We start from the raw sequence: 23,864 nt of genomic DNA, 5'->3' as shown, positions 1-23,864 counted from the left end.
CCCTCTTGGCGCTATTTAATTCGCGTTCAGTTGAATCGAGCCCATAGAGATGCTAGAGAAACTTGGGAGGTCGGCACTACCTCAAGCACCTGATATAGGTGTAGCTTTTATTGGCTTATCTGGGTTTTCTCTTTCATAGGGGTTATTCAACTAGTAGCCAGCTAGGGTGTGAGATGCCAGCTTTTTATTATTATTATTATTATTTTTTATTTATATGGCGCCACAAGTGTTCTGCAGCACCTTACAAAGTACATAGACAAATAAGTAACCAGTGACTTGCATGACAATACAATACAGGACATGGATAATAAACATGCTGTGGCGTGGAGGAGTCGTCGTGAGAGGAAACAGAGAAGGAACGGTCAGAGAGGTAGGAGGACAGCCAGGAGAAACGAGGAGGGGGTGGGCAGAGGAGGGAGTTGAAGGTGGAAAAGAGACGCTGGGGATTTGGGGACAGGTAGGAGATGAGATTCTTGAAATGACTGTTTAGAGAGGGATAGGGCAGCACTGTAGGATGACAGCATGAATTTGAAATGGAGAAAATCTGCCTGAGAGCGTGATCTTCTCCACTGTCGCTCGGCAGTTCGTGATCATATTTGCAGGTATCTGGTGCATTTGGAATGCCAGGGTTGAGGTGTGGATTTGCGAGGGTGAGTAGTGATCGCCAGAGCAACAGAGTCAAGAGCAGAGGTAAGGGAGGCATTGTATAGGGAAGCAGCTTGTTCAGCGCAGGAGAAAGAGAGGATAGGGGAGAGGAGCGAGTCAAGTAGGGAAGAAAAGAAAGCAGTGTCGATAGCTTCAATGTTACGCTTAGTGATGGTGGCTTTCGGAGGTAGAGGAGGGGAGGGAGAGAGGGATAGGTTAAGAGAGGTGGTGATGGTCAGAGAAGGGGAATGGGGAATTGGAGTAGGCAGAAATATCACAATGGTGAGTGAATACCAGATCAAGCGAATGCCCACTCTCATGGGAGGGTGAGGTCCATTGGGAGAGGCCAAATGAGGAAGTGAGGCTGAGTAGTTTGGAGGCAGCAGATTCTGTGGGGATATCAATAGGAATATTGAAGGATAATAGAGGGAAGGTCTGAGGAGCGAAAGTGAGTGAGCCAGGAAGCAAAGTTGTCAAGGAACTTGGAGGGAGGGCCACAGTTCCTCTGGCATCTCATGACCACTAATATTGTACATTTCTACTTCAAGGTCCATAGGGTATCCACAGGATACCTTGGGGTATAGGTGTGACGTCAGTCGCAGGGCACCAAAGAGTTAAGCTTTCAGCCTCCCAGGATGCACTAGGTCCCCCTCCTATACCCCGCCCCCGGGCCAAGGCACCTCAGTTTAGTTTGGTGCCCGGCCGGAGTCGGGTGCACCTGTTGGAGTGGGGGCTAGAAGAGCCCCTGAAGCTTATTCTTCATGCAGCTGTGGCTGCACATCTGGATGTACAGCATGGACAGTCAGTCCTGACGTCCATGCTGTCTTCCCTACACCCCGCCGGTACCAGAACGCCGGTACTGATCCGGGGATGCTGGTGGGCGTCTGGGGTCACAGCTAGCGGTGACCCCAGATGCTCCGGACCATGGCCGGATTCAAGGGGGACAGAGGTAAGCAGCGGGGTCCCGCGGTGGGTCCCCGCTGATCACATGGTCCTAAGTCCCCAGGCAGGGGGCTCCCTGGGGACTGGCTGCAGCGTGGAGCCAGGCGACCAACCTGCGCTTCCACTACCCCCTGGGACAGCGGACCGCAGCAGAGCGGTAGCGCTGCGGCGTCCCAGGGGTTAAATGCATGCCAGGGGAGCGCGCCTTCCCTGTCTCACAGCCGGCGCCTCCCCCGCTGCACACAGCCCTCTCTGCATGCTGCCGACTGGTCCTGTGGCAGCGCTCCTCCCCCAGGCCAGCCTCCTCTCTGCTCCTCGGCGGCCATCTTCTCCAGAACGCATGGTGAACGCTGCTGGAAGCGCTGGACGGAAGCATCGTGGTCTGGGTCCCCCCGCATACCTCTCCTCCGCTGTGGTCAGGTCTGTGTATGCAGCGCTGTGTCCTACCAGGCCCTGTGTCTGTGTAGTTGAGTGATCAGCGCTGTTAGTGCAGGAATTGTTATTTTTCTGCATTGTATGTGACTGTGCTAGCGCTGCTGCCTGTAATCTTTTCTTCTCTAAACTGTCAGCTTTATTACTGTCCCTGTTCTTTCTGCTAAAGCCCTTGCGGTGCGGTGCTGCAGGGTGGTCTCTCGCCTATTTAATACTTAATTGGTGAGAGAGGTCACATACGTGGTGCCATCATGTCTGAAAGTGATTTTCCCCTCCGGCTACAGTGTACCACGTGCAAAGTACCGTTAGCGGAGGGGGAGGGTAGCGCGGAGGGCCTTTGCCGGCAGTGTTTGTCCATGGCGCGGCCTATTACGGTTACAGCACCGGTACAGGAGCCGCCCTGGGCTTGTTTCGCTCAGGCGTTAACAGCTTTAGTGGGCCAGTTAGCTCCGCAGCCCGCGTTTACTCCGATGGGTTTGTCCCAGCAGTCTGTGGTGTCGTCACCCATGCAGGGGTTCCCACGACAATTGGTGGTACCCCACAGTCTCCCTATTTCCCCGCTCCCGGGTTCTCAGGAGCCAGCGTTGGTTAACTCCCTGACGAGTTCTGTACAGCACTTGTCGGATGTGTTGCAAGGGGAGTCTGTGATGCGGTCTCATAAAAGGCCGGTGGCGTCTCTGTCCGCTCCTTATGAGGATGACGAAGGGACGTCTGATGATGGGGAGATTCTAGATCCTTACGATCAGGAACCTCTCCATACTAAGGACGCTGATGCTAAGTCCAAAGTATATATTCCTGGACTTATTCGGGCGGTCCGCACAGCCTTGGTGATTGAGGACGAAGTTCCCCCAGCGGCTAAATCTAAGTATGCCTTTTTCAAAGATGTGAAGGGCGATGCCACAGTCTTTCCTCTTTCGGGTCAGTTGGTGGACCATTTAGAGGAGGCGTGGAAACAACCTGGCAAAAGATACCAGCCGCAGAGACGCCTGGCGGTGGCTTATCCGTTCGCGGATAATTATTTTGCGAAGTGGGAATCCCCTCCACAGGTGGATTCTCACGTGACCCGTCTTGTCCGTAGTGCCACATTGCCGATGCCATCCATGTCCTCCCTTAAGGATGCTACGGACCGCAAGGTAGAAATCTGCCTGAAGTCCGCTTATTCCCTTGCTGGGGGGGCAGCACGGCCGGCTATGGCCATTTGCTGGGTTGCCAGAGCGATGGAGCGCTGGGCGGATTCATTAGAGGCTTCTTTTGAATCCGACTGTCCGGCCGATCAGGCGGAGTTGATTGGCAATCTCCGTGATTCGGCCATCTACATCAACGAGGCGGCTCTAGACATTAGTACTCTGGTGTCTAGAATTTCTTCAGCAGCGGTAGCTGCTCGTCGCACCTTGTGGCTGCGATCCTGGAAGGCGGACGCAGATTCCAAGAAAGGTCTGGAAGCGTTGCCGTTTACCGGAGAAGTTCTCTTCGGTCCGGATCTGGATAAGATTGTGGCCACGCTGGCGGCAGCCAAATCTGCCTGTCTCCCGTCGGCCGCTGCTCCTTCTGGTTCGGGACCATCGTCCTTTCGGTCATCTAGGGCCCAGGGCAGGCCCAAACCACAGTCGTTTCCTCGACAGGCTGGCCCTAAGAAATCGGTCAAGCCCCGGAAGCAGGCATGGAGTACCAGACGTCCGGCCCCCAAGCCAGATGGCAAGCCTGCGGCCTGACGGTCCGGGCCTCCCTTTGGGGGATCCCAGGGTGGGAGGCCGCCTGCTACAGTTCGCCCAGTGTTGGTCGACCACTACGACAGACACTTGGGTTCTGGAGGTGGTTTCCCACGGATACGCCCTCTCCTTCCGGCACAGACCCCCGGCTCGCTTCTTCACCACGGGTCTCCCATCAGACCGGAACAAGGCTACGGAGCTGCGGAAGGTATTGCACACTATGCTCCAGGCTGGAGTTATAGTGGCGGTTCCATTCTCCCAGAGGGGCCAGGGTTTCTATTCAAATCTATTTTTGGTACAGAAACCCAATGGGTCATATCGTCCGATTCTCAACCTCAAAGCACTCAACAAGTCTTTGCGGGTCCCGAAGTTTCGGATGGAGACCCTACGGTCCATCATTCTGGCGCTGGAACCTGGGGACTACTTGGTGTCATTGGACATACAGGACGCTTACCTGCATGTCCCTATTCTTTGGCGCCATCAACAGTTCCTCAGGTTTGCAATCAGCAGCGACCACTTCCAGTTTCGGGCGTTACCTTTTGGCCTGGCAACAGCACCACGTGTTTTCACCAAGGTGATGGCGGTCATGGCGGCTTCTCTGCGGCTGCAGGGAGTCCGCATGTTGCCGTATTTGGACGACCTGTTATTGGTGGCAGGATCTCCAGAGCTCCTGTTACGCCACTTGGACCTGACCATTGCACTGCTGCAACGGCACGGCTGGCTAATCAACTGGCAGAAGTCCACTCTAATCCCGTCTCGGAGGATTCTGCATCTTGGAGCCTTATTGGACTCGGGACAGCAAAGGATCTTCGTGACGGAGGACAAGATCTCTGCTTTACAGTCAAGGGTGCGCAGTTGTCTGCACAGCCGCCGGGTGTCCTTACACTCGGCGATGAGGTTACTGGGCTCCATGGTGTCGGTGTTCGACATGGTGGAATACGCCCAGTTTCACTCCAGACCTCTGCAGCACCTGATCCTGTCCAAGTGGAACGGGCTGACTCAGTCTCTGAAGTCCCAGACGATTGTGCTCACCCAGGAGGTTCGCCTGTCCCTTACGTGGTGGTTACAGACGACCCACCTCAACAAGGGACGTCCGTTCTGGGTTCCAAATTGGGTCCTGTTGACAACGGACGCCAGTCTTCGGGGCTGGGGAGCAGTTTCGGGTCCACACTTGTTCCAGGGCAGGTGGACGCCGACAGAAGCGGAGCTTCCAATAAATATCTTGGAACTCCGTGCGGTCTTCAATGCTCTCCAGCAGGCACAGCGGTTTCTACAGGGTCGCCCGGTGCAGGTCCAGTCGGACAACGCTACCACCGTGGCCTACATAAACAGGCAAGGAGGAACTCGCAGTCGGGCGGCTCTCGTAGAGGTCTCTCGGATCCTGGTTTGGGCGGAGCGCAATCTTCCGGCCATATCAGCGGTCTTCATCCCGGGAGTGCTCAATTGGGAGGCGGACTTTCTAAGTCGCCAGGACGTTCATCCGGGGGAATGGTCCCTGCACCCGGACGTTTTTCAACTACTGGTGGACAGGTGGGGTCTTCCAGAAATCGACCTCATGGCGTCCCGGCACAACAACAAGTTGCCGGTGTACGGGTCTCGCACAAGAGACGAAGGGGCGTCTCTGGTGGATGCTCTGTCCGTCCGGTGGACGTTCCGGTTCGCATACCTGTTCCCTCCGGTCTCCCTTCTTCCACGGGTAATCCGGAAATTCAAACAGGAAGGAGGGACGCTCCTGTTGATAGCTCCCGCGTGGCCCAGACGGCACTGGTTCTCAGACCTTCAGGGTCTGTCCGTGGACATTCCTCTGCGGTTGCCGCTACGACCGGACCTTCTGTCTCAGGGTCCTTGCCTTCACCCGGACCTGACTCGGCTGTCTTTGACGGCGTGGCTGTTGAGACGGCCATGCTGAGGTCCCGGGGGTTTTCCAGCTCTGTGGTGCGTACCATGTTACGAGCTCGGAAACCGTCTTCCGCGAGGATATACCATCGCGTGTGGCATACGTTCTTCCAGTGGTGTCGACCGAGAGGTTATGCACCGCGGGAGTTTCGTCTGTCTCGGATTCTCGCCTTCCTGCAAGCGGGACTAGATCATGGGCTTCGCCTTGCTTCTTTGAAGGTACAGGTTTCGGCCCTATCTGTCTGGTTTCACCGTAGGATTGCTACAATCCCGGATGTGCGCACCTTTAGGCAGGGTGTTCTCCGCATTCAGCCGCCCTTTGTTCCACCTGTGGCGCCTTGGGATTTGGCTGTGGTCCTGAGGGCTCTCCAAGGACCGCCGTTTGAACCACTGGGCTCAGTGGATCTTAAATGGCTAACAGCTAAGACTGTTTTCCTTCTGGCCATTGCTTCGGCCAGACGTGTTTCTGAGTTAGGGGCTCTTTCTTGTAGACCCCCTTTCTTGGTTTTTTATGGGAACAGGGCAGTGCTCCGCACTCGGCCCGAGTTTCTTCCCAAAGTTATTTCCCAGTTTCATATTAACGAGGAAATAGTTGTTCCGGCCTTTAACTCACCGGGTCTTTCCGTGGGTGAGGCCTCTTTGGATGTTGTGCGGGCCTTAAGGACTTATGTTGACCGCACTTCTTCGTTTAGGAAGTCGGACGCTTTGTTTGTCCTCTTTGGCTTCCGTAAAAAGGGTTGGCCTGCTTCAAAGCAAACTTTGGCAGCCTGGATCCGTATGGCTATTTCTGAAGCTTATCTTCATGAAGGCCTACCGGTCCCTCCTTCTCTGAAGGCTCATTCCACTAGGTCTGTGGGTCCTTCGTGGGCAGCTCGACGTGGTGCCTCGGCAGTTCAGATCTGCAAGGCTGCTACGTGGTCTTCTGTCCATACCTTCGTGAGGTATTACAGGTTTGACACCTTCGCCTCTCAGGATGCTTCCTTCGGGCGGCGGATTCTCCTTTCTGCACAGGAGCGTCCCCACCCTTAAAGGATACTGCTTTGGGACATCCCCAAGGTATCCTGTGGATACCCTATGGACCCTGAAGTAGAAAATATGAGATATGGTAAGAACTTACCCTTGTTATCTCTATTTCTACGAAGTCCATAGGGTTCCACAGGACTCCCGCCCTGTCGCACCTGTGCTGCAGATGGGCTTTGCTCTGGTCACCGGTTTTCCGTCTCCCTCTGGTGAGAATGTGATTCTTGTATGTGTCCAGATCTTTGTTCTCTCTCTTCCTTCTCCTCCTCCGGCCTATGGCTTGGTAACTAACTGAGGTGCCTTGGCCCGGGGGCGGGGTATAGGAGGGGGACCTAGTGCATCCTGGGAGGCTGAAAGCTTAACTCTTTGGTGCCCTGCGACTGACGTCACACCTATACCCCAAGGTATCCTGTGGAACCCTATGGACTTCGTAGAAATAGAGATAACAAGGGTAAGTTCTTACCATATCTCATATTTTTTCCTCGCTTCATATCCATGTGTTAAGGGCAATCTGTGGTTACCATAACATGTACCACGCAATGCAATTAACATTGGCTGAGTAGCCATTGGGCTGTACAGCACTCTGATTATAGTCCTTTGGGGGCCCATAAATGGAGATATGTTACAGATAAAGAATATGCCTGAGATCCTCTGAAGCTAGTCCGAGGATAACTAGGCAATAGGTTGTCACTATTTGTTATATTACAGATCTACAGACATGCAGTGCACGGGTGACGTCACCCGCGACGTGAGGAACCTGCCCCGCGCGCCTGCTGGATCTAGTTACATCCAGTCAGAGCGAGGGAGTGGGAGCGCGAGAAAGTTAAGCTAAGGTCTGGGCCGGGACTTGGACCAGTCTGGGGGCACTGCCTAAGGGGCACTATTTAAGCCTGTGGGCACTGCATAAGAGGCCAGTCTGGGGACACTATTTAAGCCTGGGGGCACTACATAAGGGACCAGTCTGGGGGCACTGCAGAAGGGCAAATCAAAACTACAGGGGGCAATGCATAAAGGGCACAAAATACAGGGGGCACTGCATATGGGGATAACTACAGGGGGCATTTCATAATGGGTATTTTTGACTGAGAGCCAGTGGAGGAGCAGCCTGAGACATGTCGGGCTGGAATGGTAAGGGAGATACCCATTTTCCCGGCACGTGCATAATTGCGAAGACCCCCACCCGGCTACTTCTTGATGCCACTAGGCTGGAAGAAATTTCTGGGGAGAACACTGACTATGGAAGGAGTTTAACTTAATATTTATATTTAACAATCTGCCTCCACCGATCTACAGAAACCTGACATACTGCACTCACCAACTTGATTTTGAAGTCCCATTCTTCATGATGGATACTTCCTTTTGACACAATGAAAAAAGCCGAATGACAAATGTATCACTGGAGAAGAAAAATCTCTATGAAACCTTGGTACAGTGATGCCATTCTATTGAAGCTGAGCCCCTTAAGAAGAAGATTAGGATAAGTGGCATCTATCATTGAATTATGACCGTGCATTTGGAAATAAATCTCTTTCCAAAGAATTAAGTGGGGGCTCGTTTGCCTTGATGCAATTGGATCGAAGAGACGATGATGTGGTTTTGGACATGATTTCCACTTTAACCAAGATTTCAGCTGTGGCCCTTTAGTGCTAGGCGCTTCCTTTGACTTTAGTATGGAGATGTATAAGTGCAATTGGGCGCTCCCTAGTGTAAGCAGGCCTTTAGGACAAAAAGGTTTCCCTAGAAAAAAACAATATAATAGCAGAGAAAATTGAGGTATTTGTCTAAAATAGGGCGCTACTAGGATGCTGTCACACTATGGTCAGAAAAGTCTCAAACTAAATGCATTAAGGACGCAAGGGTCCAAACGATGAAGATGATGATGTTGCACTGTATATTCAAAATTTATGCATGAAACAAGCATAATTGTACATGAAACAAAAACATTTATTTGAATACAATAAAATAGGACACCAGGGTCCAAATAGTGAAAGTGTTTTTACTGGAGGGAGGGCCAACCTTAGGTTGATAACAATAAAACAAATTCTCAGCCACAATGTTTAAAATGATGTGTCAATAAAGTCATTGCTGGTAAATGGATAGATGCATAAACTGAGGAGATCCTACCCGATAGGGAGTGGGGAGCCAGCGGGTGTTGGCTGCAGGATCCCGGGTTGCCCTGCAGTGGCAGACCCCGGATCCCACATTTGGCCGGCTGTCTCCCTGGCCACCTGGGTCGGAATCTGAGGCCTCAGTATGCATGCTGCCTGCTCTCTGGCACCAGAACTATGTACCTCCACCATCTATCACATGATTGTAGCCTTCAGACTTCATGCGCAGATATTAGCTACTCAGACCTGTCAGCCACGTCTTCCCTCTCATCTAATCCCTGCTCCTGTCTTTCCACAATGAGCCAGGTTACTCCCACACCCGTGCGGGTGACTGGGGCGGTGGGTAACTCAAGTCTGGACCAATCGCAAAGTAAAAGTGCCAGACGGACTGCCTAATAAAGCTTGGGGAGAACACTGACCAGTATCCTAGATTTTGCTCCTTTCAGTCTTTGGACAAGGCAAGATCTCCATAATTTAATGTTTTAAGTACCCAGAGAAAGCTAATTCTGTGGACATTAGTCCGCAAGATATCCTGGTCCTAAAGGCAGGTGGTAGTGGACCAGCTTCGGGGCATTCTGAGCAGAGCTAACAACCTCAAACTGGCTGTTCTCATGCCATCAGAGTCTTTCTCTCGCCTTCCCAACATCCTGCCAGGAGGTCAGCCTTAATCCAGGCAAACCTTTTGCTTTTAGATTCGGGAGTTATTGTTACAGTTCCAATACCTCAGAAAGGTCTGGGGTTTTACTCCCTTTTCCAGGTGCAGAAGCTAATTCTAAATGTAATATTGAAATGTTCCATAGGTGAAGTCCCTCCTGTCAGTCATCAGTACTTTAGAAGGTGATAAGTGTCTGGTGCCTATCTCCATATTTCAATCTAAGAAGGACACCATTCGCTTCATTTTCGCAATGGGCGACCTTCATTTCAGTTTTAGCTTTTTTTTTTTTTTTTTCTAAAGTCTCTCCACAGCTCCAAGAATATTCATCAAGCTCATGTCACTCATGGCGGTTTTACTAAGGCCCTGGTGCATCATTCATCCCTTAGTTGGACGAACTGTTGGTCAAGGCGGAGTAGTCATCGGAGCGTGGTAATATGTTGACTCTGGAACACCACTGTTGTATATTAAATGTTCTGAAATCCAGTCTGCTAATAACAGAAACTTATTTTTCTGAGTCTTGCCTGAGTTTGGTTCGGTGCCAGATGTTGAAGAGTTCCTATCGGAGGGGATAACAATCAATCTCCAAGGTTAGGGCCAGCAATAAGTTATCACAGGTTTAGGTGCTGTTGTATATGCAACAGTTGGGAAAGATGATGGTGTACTTTGAGGCATTTCCTTATGTCTGCTTCCATGCTCTAACATTGCTGAGCCATATTTTGGTTCAGTTGTCCAGAACCAATCATTCAGGTGTCTGTCCCTGAGGTGGTGGCTTCGCTTGTGCAACCTGTCAAAGGGGAGTTAGTACTTGGACTGGGAGCTGCGACCTTAGGTGCATCAATGTGCTGGAGTTACAGGTAGTGGCAAGGCCCTGTTGCAAACGTAAGTGTCCTGCAGGGCAAGCCTCTGAGTCCAGTCAAACAACGATGTGGCTTATGTAAATCAACATAATTGCAAGGATCATCTGGTGGGCAGAAAGCTTGGCTCCCATGATCACTGCTTCTTTATCCCAGAAGTGGACATTTTTTTAACTTCTTCAATCCACAAACTGTTCAACCAGGGAATGGGAGTTTCATCGGAGACCTTCAACAAGATATGGAGCATTGAGACACCCCAGCAATCTCGTGGCTTCCAAACTAAAAAAAAGACACTCTGTACAAGGCAAAATACCAGGTACCTCAGGTGCCCATCTGTGGATGCAATGGCTGCCTCATGGTCTTTTTATCTGGGTTACCAGTTTCCACCTTTAGTCATGTTACCAAGGGTAATTAAGTGCATGAAGTTAGATCCATATTGCTCCAGACTGGCCCAGATGAGCGCGGTAGGCAGATCTTCATGTATTAATGTTAGAACATTCTTGACATCAGCCTCTCAGAAGACTCTCAGCCAGGGTCTCATCCCATCAGCTGGCTTTAGTGGCATTAAACTTGATATCCAGATCTTAAAGGCTCATTGGAATGTGAATTGAATTGAGCCTATTGTCTTTCAGCTTAGTTATTTGGATGATGCCTCAGTCAGGTAAGCCAACTACTGAGAATTTTGCATTGTGTTTGGAAGACATAAGGTGCGAGTACAGACGTGTTCTTTAACATTTTAGGTTGTACCGCCTTTTTTTTTTTTCCCCACAGACAGGGTTTGATGGGGCTTTCGCCTTTATTCCTTATAGGGTCTGGTCTCAGCATTTGTCTGTGGTAGGGTTCTTTTTTCCAGAAGAAGCTAACTGTAATAACGAAATTAACAACTTGGGGTAGTACAGCCATGGCCAAAAGTTTTGAGAATGACAAGTATTGATTTTCACAAAGTTTGCTGCTTCAGTGTTTTTAGACCTTTTTTTTTGTTAGATGTTACTATGGTATACTGAAGTGAAATTACAAGCATTTCATAAGTGTCAGGCTTTTATTGGCAATTATATTAAGTTTATGCAGAGTCAATATTTGCAGTGGTGATCCTTCCTTTTCAAGACTCCTGCAATTTGCCCTGGCATGCTGTCAATCAGCTTCTGGGCCACATGCTGACTGGCTGCCCATTCTTGCCTAATCAATGCTTGGAGTTTGTCAGAATTTGTGGGTTTTTGTTTGTCTACCCGCCTATTTGAGGATTGACCGCAAGTTCTCAATGGGATTAAGGTCCAGGGAGTTTCCTGACTATGGAACCAAAATTTCGATGTTTTGTTCCCCGAGCCACTTGGTTATCACTTTTGCCTTATGTAAAGGTGCTCCATCATGCTGGAAAAGGCATTGTTCATCACCAAACTGTTCTTGGATGGTTGGGAGAAGTTGCTCTTGGAGAATGTTTTGGTACCATTCTTTATTCATGGCTGTGTTCTCAAAATTGTGAGTGAGCTTACTCGGCTAAAAAGCAACCCCACAAATGAAGGGGTTTTACTGTTGGCATGACACAGGACTGATGGTAGCGTGTGTTTTTCCAGATGCCCCAGACATTCTGGAAGGGGATTTATCAGACAAAATAACTTTACCCCGGTCCTCAGCAGTCCAATCCCTGTACCTTTTGCAGAATATCACTGTCCCTGATTCCCCCCCCCTGGAGAGAGAGAGAAATCCACACAGTATTGCACGGGCTGCACGCAGACTATCATGCATGTTCTGCTACCTGCTGTTCCAGCATTTTTACATCTAACTACTGGCTATTACCTCGAATGGATTACAAACTATGGCTCTAGGTGCTATCTCCATGAGCCTTGCCAGTGTGAACAGGATTCCCCCGGCCAGCAGGACGGAGGCGGAAACTAGAAATCTCATCAATTACACTGGGCTACTTCGGCTGGTGTATCTGCATACCCTCCGGAGAAAGGGAGATCGGGAGTCCCGCAAGCTACACCGTGTCCCTACAACCAGGGCCTCACACTACATACACTCCGACTAGATGGAGAATAAGAGGCACACGGAGTGTTTAACTCAGGCGGCTAACTTCGCATTAATGACAGAGGTAAAAACCACTAACTGCATTTTTTTTTTCATCTAAATCAGCTGATACAGATCTGTTTGCTCAGCAGTTTGCATCCTCATACAGCTTATTAAACATCAGCAGTGAGCATAATAAACAGCTTGTTTCCAATCATAAAAGCTGGAACATTGTTACAATTTCAACGACATTTTACTTTTTTGGTTAAACAGCTACATTTATATGGAATATTCAATTGTTAATTTCTTCTATATAAATGGAGACGTTCTATTGCCATAAATTCTGGTGTCTCCTTTTGATTTTACATTGTGGGACTTTTTATTTTAATTGTCACTGACTATTGGAGCTCCCAGTAAGATCAGTGTGCATATTATTATGCTGAGGGATTTTCCTTTGTCACAAATTCCTTCCTATTACTGTTGTGGTCATCTCAAAATATTCTTTTTTGTACATTCAATGTATTATATATTGTATATGTGTAGAATTGCATAAAGGTCTTATTTCCTTTTTTTATGTGAATAGTATTTATATATTTTAGCACTATATTTGTTATAGTTGTATATTTTTAAAAAGCTATTCAATTTTAATATACATATTGGCGAATTTATTTTGTTTGGGTTATATGGGCGGAATTCAATTCTTTCTAGCCCCTATCGCGCCCGACAGCTATTCAATTCTTGCTCCTGTCGGGCACGATGAGCTGTCAGCGCTACATTTCAGCTCGCAGCCCCTGGGGGATGAGAGCTGAAATGTGCGAAAAGTGACATGTTTGGGCGCCCAAACATCACTTTTCGCGATCGCGCCCAGCACTTTGATCGGGTTTAGCTGCTTTACGTGGCTAAACCTGACCTCTGAGCGCGATCAGCACGAAAATCTTGGACAATTGCATAGTGGCCCGCGATCTCCTGTCACTTTAGATGGGAGATGCGGGCCGCGAATGCAATTGAATTCCGCCCTATGTGTCCTTTTCTAGCGCTGTCTGTTTTTAATTTAGTAGTCTTTTTGGTTTGCCACCTGATTCTGACAGCTGCGTGAGGGTCATTTAAAAAAAAAAAAAAAAAAAAAATTTAACTTAATTTACTCTTTACTCCAATTAGCGCCATTGGCTATTTTTTCTAAGTAATTGATAAATGGGAATACCGGCAGTTATGCCGATCGGAGGATAGACTCCACCTTGGGAGTTATAGTGGAGTTTAAAGTGGTGTTAAATCTTTTCCTGTAAGACGATACTAAAGTATTTGACCGTAGGATACTATATGAACATGGAAGGCTTTTCTTTTCCTTTTTATTCTTGTATTCTTTACAACAAAATCATGGAAGAACAAGTTGTAAGAGATAAAATTTTAGATTGTTTTAGCTCAATGAAAATACATAAAAAAAAAAAAGTGCTAATGAATAGTATAGTACTGTTTTTTGTTTTGAAATTTGTTGAGAGATATATTATATTAAATAAAAAAATCAGGCTTACATTTAGCTATTGTGTTTTTTTTCTCCATCGCAGGGCAGACTCTGGACAGTTTGGCTTATCCAGTTTCAGTAGCGCTCTATTGTGGTATGGCTATAGAGCTAGTAAAAACGCAGATATTTTAAGTGCTAAAAAGCATATAAAAAAATCATGTTCTCATTATGGAGATTTCATTTTAGAATTTTTTTTTTTTTTGTGTGTTCAAGTGTGTCTGACTGAGCTATTCAATTGTTGTACTGGCGGGCGCAAGTTCTGTGGGTGACCTTTTATTTGTCGCGCCCAAAAGTTTATGCGGCTAAACCCATCTAAACTATTGTGTGCTGCTGAAACGGCAGCTTGGCTGCTCAAACTGCTGAGTTTTCACACATTTCTTCTCGCCACCTCAGGAGGGTGTGAGCAGAAATCTGGGTGCCCACAGGACTCATGCCTGATGGGAGCAACAGTTAAATTATTAATAGGCACCCCAAATAACAATTCCACCATATGAATGTTAGGGGTTACACATTTCTATTAAAAAAAATAATTGGGCATTGTGCGTGAACTGGTGGCTATGGCTGTTTATCTTTAAAAATCGGTGACGTGGTATATTCAGCCTTCTGGGATAGAATGTGTTTTTTTGGTTTCATCACTGTAACATTACTTTTATGGGGTCAATTCCGTTGACTGCAATTTGCGTATTATGCTGCATCCACACAGGATGAATATCGTTCAACGATATATCATTCTTTTTTATGCAGTGAACGATTGACCAACGATGCGCGTGCCTGCTTGAACGATGACTATATCTATGGCCGACCATACATGCAGGCCAACTTGGACGATTTTGTCAAGATTTGCATGTAGAGACATGACTTCACTGAAATATCTATCAGTGTGTACGTCCAAAATAGTTTCCCTGCACTACAGAAAGTTGGAGGGAAATCTTTCAACAATATTTTCAGTTGTGCAGGTTGTACCGTGTGTATGCAGAATTATACCTTTTCTGCCAGAATGCTTTGTTACAAAGATATTTTGCTAATACTAGGCAACTGCACAAGTATAGGTCCCTTGAATGTTTTTGAAAAGGTCCTATCATTTCAAATGTCAGTGTGGCTTTGAGGTTGTTTTTTTTTGTGTGTTTTTGAAGAGTAACTTTTTTTTTTTTTTTTTCCTGGGTGACTTTGCAATCTTGGTAAATACTGTAAACCCTGTTTATTTGACTTTCAGAATCCTCAAAATGCTGCTACAAGCCTACATACAGTTCCCTTCTGTTGTATGCTGTAGAAATCTCATTACACCCAAGGAAGAACCTCCAAAACCTGCTTTATTTAGGAATAATTTATATTCTAGGGAAGCGTTCAACTTGCGTCTTGAGAACTGCTAATCTTGATTATCGGTTTACCAGGGTTACAGCTTTGTTTCCTATGGAGAATTTTGTAGTAGTTGGACTTCTTATTGACCAATTCTCCTGGGTTTAATTCTGTGTACACATCGGTTTTGTCATTTTACAATTAAATTGGTACATAATATATGAAATTACTTTGGTTGCTGTTCTTGAACTAGTCTTTTAAAGTTGTTCATTATTTCTTATCAGAATACCATTTGACATGATTTATCTTGGCCATCACATACTTTAAATGGTAGTAATTATATTAGTTTAAATAATTTAAGCAGGACAAAACTAGTGTAAAACAAACCTAGAGGAAAAAAAAACTGATTTCAGATTTAAGGGGGGAATTCAATCAATTGGCATTGAAAGTATGTGCTGTTTTGGGATGGCACATCATGTCCACCTGTTTTCACAAGTTTTCCCTTGCACCTCAGAGGTACACAGGGAGATTTGTGATGTTGGCACTAATGTAAGTGGCCAATATGTGTTCAGCTGTGATGCTGGCAGCACATTGCATGGAATTTAATTCCCCCTAAGAAGATCGTAAATGTGACCATCCTCTTAAAGGGGAAACTAAGATAATCAATGAAGATCTGTAAGCGAGTTCTAGTCTTACGAGGGCACATTGCAAGTCAGCACTCAAATAATAAAATACGCTATGTGGAGAAATCACATTCTTTGACATGAGGATGTACAGCTGTCCTGAACTATATTGAATCTGCATTTTGGAAAGCAGAACTCTATACTGTGTTGGATCTATTTTATTTTCAAAATGATATGCATGGCCATTTTTTTCTTTTGCGAAGTTCCTTTCGGATTTGTCAACCATGCCTAAGCGAAGGTCCAAGGAGAATCGAACAGACAGTGATGATCCCGATGAATTAGACCGAAGAGTTTTTGTTGGCAATTTAACTTCAGACCCTATGAATTATGAAGATATGAAAGAAATGTTTTCCAAATATGGAAAAATTAGTGGTTAGTACTGTTTTATACTTTAATAGAAAATTACCAGAAAACCTACAGTATCTTTACTTGTAATCATTTTTTGAAATAAATGTTACATTTTAAGCAGATCTAGAGCATTACTACATTTGTAAGATAAGCAATTGTCTTTCATTTGACAAACATTCTGTTAATTCATAATTCCTTTAGTTTAACATGTACTGTAATTTTATAATTTCAGTAAAAGCTAAAAAAAAACCCTTGTGTTTGATTTTATTTTTTTAATTAATATTCATAGTTTTTCAGCCATTTTAAATTTTAAAAGAAATATGGCACACTACTTGTATGATACAACCTATTATTTTTCTTAAGTAATCTCTGACATGAATCATTATTTTAGCAATCAGAAAAGTTGCTACTGTTACTTTATAATGGTATATTACGCAGCACTAAGCATACAATTTCAGTCCCTGCCACAGTGGAATTTACATTATAAATTCAATAACTTACATAGGCTAATTGTCAATCAGTCTTTGGACTGTGGTAGTAAACCAGAATCTTCATGATACCCATACTAACTCCTCGTTGATAGTGCACTAATTAGAATCTAATACATGTCCCCAGCAAGACAGAAATGCTAATGACTGTACCACCATGCTGTCAATGGGAAATATGTTTCAATTCTTACATTTTATCTGAAGTCGGCATTGTTACATATTCAGTGTAGTAATTGTGAAAGAAAATAACTCTAATACCAAGTTAGGACTTTCAGCCATATCTGAAATTTTTGCTCCATTTTCGTAAAGCTCTAGCTCTTAAAATGGTTAGATTTTTATACCTTTGAATGCACCTCAAGCTATAGCGCCCTAATGGAGCTCTTGTTTCTGGCTGTAACTGCTGTTAATTTTCCAGGCCTCAGCATAATGCGTGGCTATGGTTTCGTGCAATATGAACGTAAAGAAGATGCAGACGCTGCTGTGATTGGTGAAAATGGCTGTGTTTATAGAGGATATAGATTAGGTAAGGCTAATACTGTATTTGTTAGCAGAACAATAAAAAATTTGCCTTCAGAATGTTGCCTTATTTTTTGGGGGTGATGGGTCTGTTTGCATGTTTTGACATCAACATTCACATATTTTGTTGTAAGAAAAGCAGATTTCAATTGCAATTTATGTTGCCAAGAAATATTTAGTGCTATGATCAATCTAAAACGCATGCCTTGGTAACTTTAAGAAGCTAATGGAAATTGACACAAAAAAACGCCTAAAATTTGAAGACCATTTTTTTTATAGATATTGTAATCCTTTCTTGATTACATAGTATTGCCTTCCAATTCCTGAATCCCCCATTAACTTATATTCCCTGATGAATACATTATACGAATGAATGTTTCGTGTGGATGCAAGGTCTTCTATTGCCAAAAAACACGTGCAGTTCAGATGTGATGGCCTACAACCTTAATGGATTGCCTGGAAGAAATAAATTAATATCAAGATTTTTTTTTTTTTTTTTTTTTCTTCATCAAATTCTATGTGTATAATGAAATGAAAAGCAAAAACAAATATTTCTACACTTGAAACCTAATTCTAATTGTCGGGGAGGTAGTTGTTTCCTGCAAAAGGAAAAAAAAACCTTGATCCTGCTTCTTTCAGCATTGCAACTCATCTCTGCCATGGTGACCCTGCCATGTCTCAGATACTATGTATAGTAAACTTGCTGAAATCGAATTCACCTGCAGAGTCTTCCTTGGATGAAGAGCAACTCAGTCTACTAAGAACTGCTGGATTATGCTGTTCAATATTTTTGTGGCACTTGATTACGAATCCAACCAAAAAATGAGGTGTCTACCCGGCTAAGTGATGTCTTTCTGCATGTTATATGGGGCAGCGTATTCACAAAAATTTGAGGACTTTCCTCATTCAAAATGTCCCCCACCCTTATACCCCGGTCCCCTGATAGCTTGCATGTATTTTGAGAAGTCTTCACTGAAATCAATGATCAGACTGGGTTAAAAAATGTAACTTCTTGCACACTTATAAAATACAGTGGATCTTGCTGCTTGGGGGGAATGCTGTCTAGTGGTCTGGTTCTTGGTGAAATGATAGACCATGTTGCATTATCATGATTATTTGTTCAGCTCTCAAAATCTCCTGCCTCTTGTCTTGTAAGAGACTGGGGCTACCTAATGCATCAATTTCCCTAAGTTATACAAATTGATATTGATAAGTGGGTGTGTTGAAACTGAATTTGTAATATGTTGATTTTATATTGTCTTACGGTTTCTAGGCTGATTACAGGATAGGGAAGTTTTGAATCCTTAAGCAGACTGAATGTAATTATGCATTTTTTGCTTAAAGTGGTCAGAGTTATTACTATGCAGCACAATTGTGCTTTTTGGGCTTCTTAACTAATGGGCGTCTTATCGGAGCAATTCAGTCGTTTCTCCAATAGACGCCCATTAGTGTTTAATGTGCCCAGAAGCACCAGGTTTAGACACTCAAAATGGCTAAACCAGACTAAACGCCTAGATTGGGTGCCCAAACTACCATTTTTGCACACATTATTTCTCGCACCTCAGGAGGCTGTGAGAAAAAATGTCTGCTGCAGCTAATGGGCATCTATCAGACCAACAATTGAATTGCTCTGATATACTCCTATTGGTTAAGACGCCCAAAAAAATAATTGGGTCCCCCCTTAAATAGGCTGGAGCTGACCTAGGTGAAGACTGTTTTGCTCATGGACAAATTTACGTGGTACTTTTGCTTGTTACGTCAAAACTAAATTTTTTTTGTATTGACGTCTGAAGAAAAAATGACTAATGTTTTCTATAAAGCAATCTTCTAAGACCTCGGGTAAAAAAGACCATCGCGTAAAGTCAAAATGGCTCCCGTGCGAAGCTAATTTAAATATAAGTGCCAGAAATCCCTAACTCCATTACAATGTGTAAACCGCCCTCCATACAAGACAAAATTAATTTTTTTTACTGATAGACTAATGGTATCCTTAATATTTTCTCATTTCATGATGACCTTGTTTAAAGCAAAATCCTGTCTTTTGTGGATATTTAGTTATTGAACTAAATCAAATATCCACACATGGTCTATTTTTACAAATCCAACTGCCTACAGATGCTGGAAATGTTAGGCAGAAATGGGTGAAAATTCTAAAGGATTGTGGACAAGTTGCTCACTTCTTTTTTTTTTTTTTTTTTTTTTTTTTTAATCTGGTTCTATATTTTTCTGTTGTGTTATTTATATATATATATATATATATAATTTCTTCATTTTCCTTTTTTCGTGTATGTTTTACTTTATGAAATGGTAAAGATCACTTGGAATTTTGATGTTTCCCCAAGCAGTAAATTACCATTTCCTGCTTAATATAGAAATGCATAAACATTTCAGTGGTACCAGCTTATAACTTGCAGTAATTTAACTACATCCACAGCTATGTAATTTGGTGAGCTGTGAGAAATTCAGCTTGCGTTTGGAGATTAAAGGCCGCCATACATCCCCAATTGATTGCAGCAATCTGCAATCGATTGAAAAAGGGAAAGATTTTTATACAGTCAATTGCTGATGTATGGGGGCCTTAAGGGGACATATGTATCAAGGCTTGATGTGAGATGTATATCACCAACCAATCAGCTTCTAACATTTGGAGGCTGTGTTTAAGAAATTATACTTTGGAGCTGATTGGTTGGTGGTATATATTTCACAATTTTAGCTCACATCAAGCTTTGATACATATGCCCCAATATGAGTTACCATTTGGAACAGGAGTTCTTAATCACAAAGTGCCTCTGGGCTTGGCAGTAAACCCCATCGACAATGGTTTTCATGTCTGGTAGCATTTGCTGGCCTAAAATTAAAATGTGGTAACTTCCAAGATCAAGGATATTTTGTATGTCATGTTTGTTTTGATAATAGCTGGGAAGAATTATTGAACAATGTATTTATATACCTTTATACCGTACCCCTTATTTATACTTAGAATAAAGTTGTAATGATTGTGTCTGTACATAGACATTTTTTGGGAGAAATTTACTCCTTGGGACTGTGCATGAACTACGGAGACAAAAATAAAATGTTCAGAATTGTCTGTCTGTTCATTCTGGCGTTACGCAAAAACTACAGGATGAATTTTGGATTGCGTTTTCAATATTGTATAGCTTAGAAAGAAACCGAGGTATGTATTTCAATGTGACTTCAGGGAGAGGAGCAATAAAGGAAAAAAACACTTGGCACATGCAGGCACCTCAAGCCAAAAATTACTAGATGTATACATGTATAATTTTGTTTGAGGACAGGGAATGTTTATGAACAATGCAGACTTTTTTTTTGTACAGGCTTCTCAAGTCCAAAATTACTGTGTATCTGTATATATGTACATTGGTGGCCAAAATTGTGGACACTTTTTTGAAATGTTAATGTTTTTCAACTTCAAATGCTTATAAAAACTGTTACACTTCATGCAGTGCGCAATGATTCATATATCAAGTGAAAGGAATTTTAATGCTGAATTCAACAAAATAGAGGTCAAATATTTGCATTACAAGGGAAGTTATGCATTGAAAACACTTGGGGTGAAAATCCTTGTGTAACTTATGATATTACTATCCTATCAGCATTTCGTTGGGTATCCTTTATTTTTCAGCACAGCGACGTGGCATTGAGCCAACCAATGTTTGGAGCTCTTCCTTTATTATGTGGTGCCATGAGACAATTATAGCCTCAATTAATTGGCTTTTATTGGATGGATGCCTCAGATGTAGCAGTTTTTGGTTTTTTTTCAAACTGAACCACAAATGTTCTATGGGATTCAGGTCTGTACTGTTTCCTGGCCATCCCAGCAGCTGTATGTCATTTTCCGTGAACCACTGTTTGCATATCCGTGCAGTATGGCAGGGAGCTGAATCCTGCAAAAAAAAAAAAAATGGGGCATTATCTGGAAAAAGATTCCTGGTAGAAGTTTTTTGGTTGTAGGATGGTGTCAATATACTTTCTGCTGTTCAGTGTGCCATCTATGACACACAGGCGGCCTACAGCATCTGCTTTCAAGCGACAACAAAGAATCCTACAAGTGTTATGATCAGGGCATGTATGACAGCAATCTTCCCCGATGCGACGTCTCACATATTTCTCCCATCACTACCAAATATCGATATCTTAGTTTCGTCACTCCATATCACTTGTTTCCACTGACCACCTGTCCATGCAATGTGTTCTTTTGCCCACTGTATTAGTTTCTGCCGCTGCTTTTTATTCAGCAATGGCTTTTTTCATGTAATCCTACCTTTTTAGGCCAACCTCTGTTAGTCTTCTCTGTACTGTTCTTGCACTGACAAAACACCTGTTGCACTCAGTTCACTGCTAATGGCCGCAGATGACCTCCATCTGTTCCTGACGCAAATTAGTTTTATTCTCCTATCAACAGCTGTTGTGCACTTTTTCTGTCCTTTTCCTTCTTTGTTTTGTATAGATTGTGTTTCCTGATAGCGTAAACAAAACCATCGTACTCCTGATGTCACATTTCCACCAATTTCTCTCTCGCAATTGCTGCATACAAAAGACCATTTTCACGTAACGCCACAATCCTGGATCTCTTCCTGGGTGACCAGTCACCACTTTGCTGGACGACATTGTTTTATTTTTTACACCGTCAATTGCACTAAACAATACACACAAACATCCATCCGTAATTGCACTTCAGTAACCAACTTTATTCTGCAAAATGAAACAGCTAAACTGACCTTTTCCACCTTTGAACATGACCTTTTATTATTATTATTATTTATTACCAGTTATTTATATAGCGTGCACATATTCCGCAGCGCTTTACAGAGAATCTTACCATTCACATCTGTCCCTGCCCCAGTGGAGCTTACAATCTATATTCCCTACCACATGCGCGCACACACACGTCAATTTTGTGGGGAGCCAATTAACCTACCAGTATATTTTTGGAGTGTGGGAGGAAACCGGAGTACCCGGAGGAAACCCACGCAAGCACATGTTGAATATATAAACTCAACACAGTTAGGGCCGTAGTGGGAATCGAACCCATGACCTCACCTTGCACCTGCTCATAAACGACAGCTGATTGGTCCTCAGAAAGACTATTCCAATTGGCTGGTAGTAGCTGTTACTACAATCCGCTTCTTGAATCTCGCGCATCTGTGCTTCTTTGTCTGACTGAAAGTAGCATAACTTCCCTTGTAATGCAAATATTTGACCTCTGTGTTGAATTCAGCATTACATTTCCTTTCATTTGATATATGAATCATTGCACTGCATGAAGTGAAACTTTTTTTTAGAAGTACTCAAAGTTGAAAACATTTCAAAATGTGTCTGCTCTTTTGGCCACGTGTGTGTAAATGTGTGTATGTACATATATACACTTTGCACACCCCAAATGCAGTTTTATATATGGATGCATCTATAAATACATGGATCTATATATCAAGATCTATTTAGCAGGAAAATCCAACTGCATTAAACTGATCAGGCAGCTTATCTTGTCTCGTGAAGTTGCAGTATACATGTCAATCCAGTAGATGGCGCACCAAGACAAATGCATATTGGAGTCGCTGACCTTGTTACTTGCAGCTTTTCAGTGTTACTGTAGGTTAAATGGCTTGCTCAAGAGGTAGTAGTCCCAAGCATCTTTTTGTGTTTATTACTGAAGGAAAAACTGCAAATATAGTTTACAAAGACATTTTGTGTTCAATGGCTACAATATAAAATATACATCACAATATTAGAGGCCTCTACAGTCTTTGTAAAATGAGTTCCGCTGAGCAATAACTGACATCCATGGGATTGAAGCTGTGGGCAAATGCTAGTTGCCAATAAATGTAAAAGTATCACTGGGGTATAAATAAAGCTCCCTATTTTTCCATGTGATAAAAATTTGTTTGTGTAGGGAAAAAAAAAAATGCTCATGAAGTGGATGCGGTATGAATATTTAAAAATAATGGTAGGGCACAACTGTGGTGCAGATTTGACACACTCTTCAGCAGTGGGAGAGAAAGATTGATAAACTGTTCTAGGATGCCAGGTTGGATTTATTGCTCACATCAGATTATACTGCTTAATAGCAAAATGTCAAAATACTTTTTAAAATAATACAATTTGGTAAGATTTTGATTATTCCTGAAATTGAAAGCCACAAGGCAAATCTTTTTTTTTTTTTTTTTTTTTTTTTTTCTTCAAGCCATGTGAACTTACAAAACGAAACCCCACAACAGTTTCTGCACTTTGCTTGTCTCCAAAATGTACTGTGTAATCAAGTATTTGGAAGTAGAATATATGCTCAAGCTTTCGTCTTCCTGTTGACCTTGGTTGCACTTTAAGACCATTGTTGGAGGGAAATTTGAGTTGCTAATACATATTTTTTTGAATATTTGTAAAATCGTTTAGAATATATTAATGACTGCAAATAAACATCCAGCTGTCCCCTTTCCTTGGTAGCGGTGTTATTTGACATTATATATACTTAAATGTTTTCATCTTTAAAGTTATTGAACAGATGGGTTAATTGTGCTTTACAGATATTAACAAGGCAGGTGACAGAAGAAACATGAATAAGGCTCCATCCAGGTCCAGTCTATCGCGAAGGTAACGTACTTACGTGCGTCATTCATGGTTTTGTATAAGTTCGGTGCCCTGGAACAAATCTTCTCCAGCTACATCGTCACAAATTTGCAAATTACATTACCGGACTTCATCCCAAGCTAAGGCAACGACCATTTTCCATTCGG

The 23,864-nt window shown here is 43.8% G+C and overlaps 1 protein-coding gene across 4 annotated transcripts in view; it reads left to right on the top strand.

Annotated features, from left to right (window-relative positions):
* NCOA5 (nuclear receptor coactivator 5) overlaps positions 1–23,864 on the top strand; it is an 82,410-nt gene that overhangs the window by 8,119 nt on the left and 50,427 nt on the right. For 2 of the 4 annotated variants that reach the window (XM_088481935.1, XM_088481934.1), the window contains exons 2-4: positions 15,967–16,135; positions 17,015–17,122; positions 23,655–23,721. In XM_088481935.1, the coding sequence (XP_088338061.1) occupies positions 15,988–16,135; positions 17,015–17,122; positions 23,655–23,721 (323 nt within the window). In that variant the 5' untranslated portion in view covers positions 15,967–15,987. The remainder of the gene's footprint in view (positions 1–15,966; positions 16,136–17,014; positions 17,123–23,654; positions 23,722–23,864) is intronic. The other 2 variants (XM_088481937.1, XM_088481936.1) reach the window with 1 other exon arrangement.

This window comes from Taudactylus pleione, unplaced genomic scaffold, assembly GCF_031769625.1.
Source record: "Taudactylus pleione unplaced genomic scaffold, aTauple2 ptg000279l, whole genome shotgun sequence".
Lineage (NCBI taxonomy): Eukaryota > Metazoa > Chordata > Amphibia > Anura > Myobatrachidae > Taudactylus > Taudactylus pleione.
Note: the sequence above shows the minus strand (reverse complement) of the source record. Positions and strands in the feature narration are given on the sequence as shown.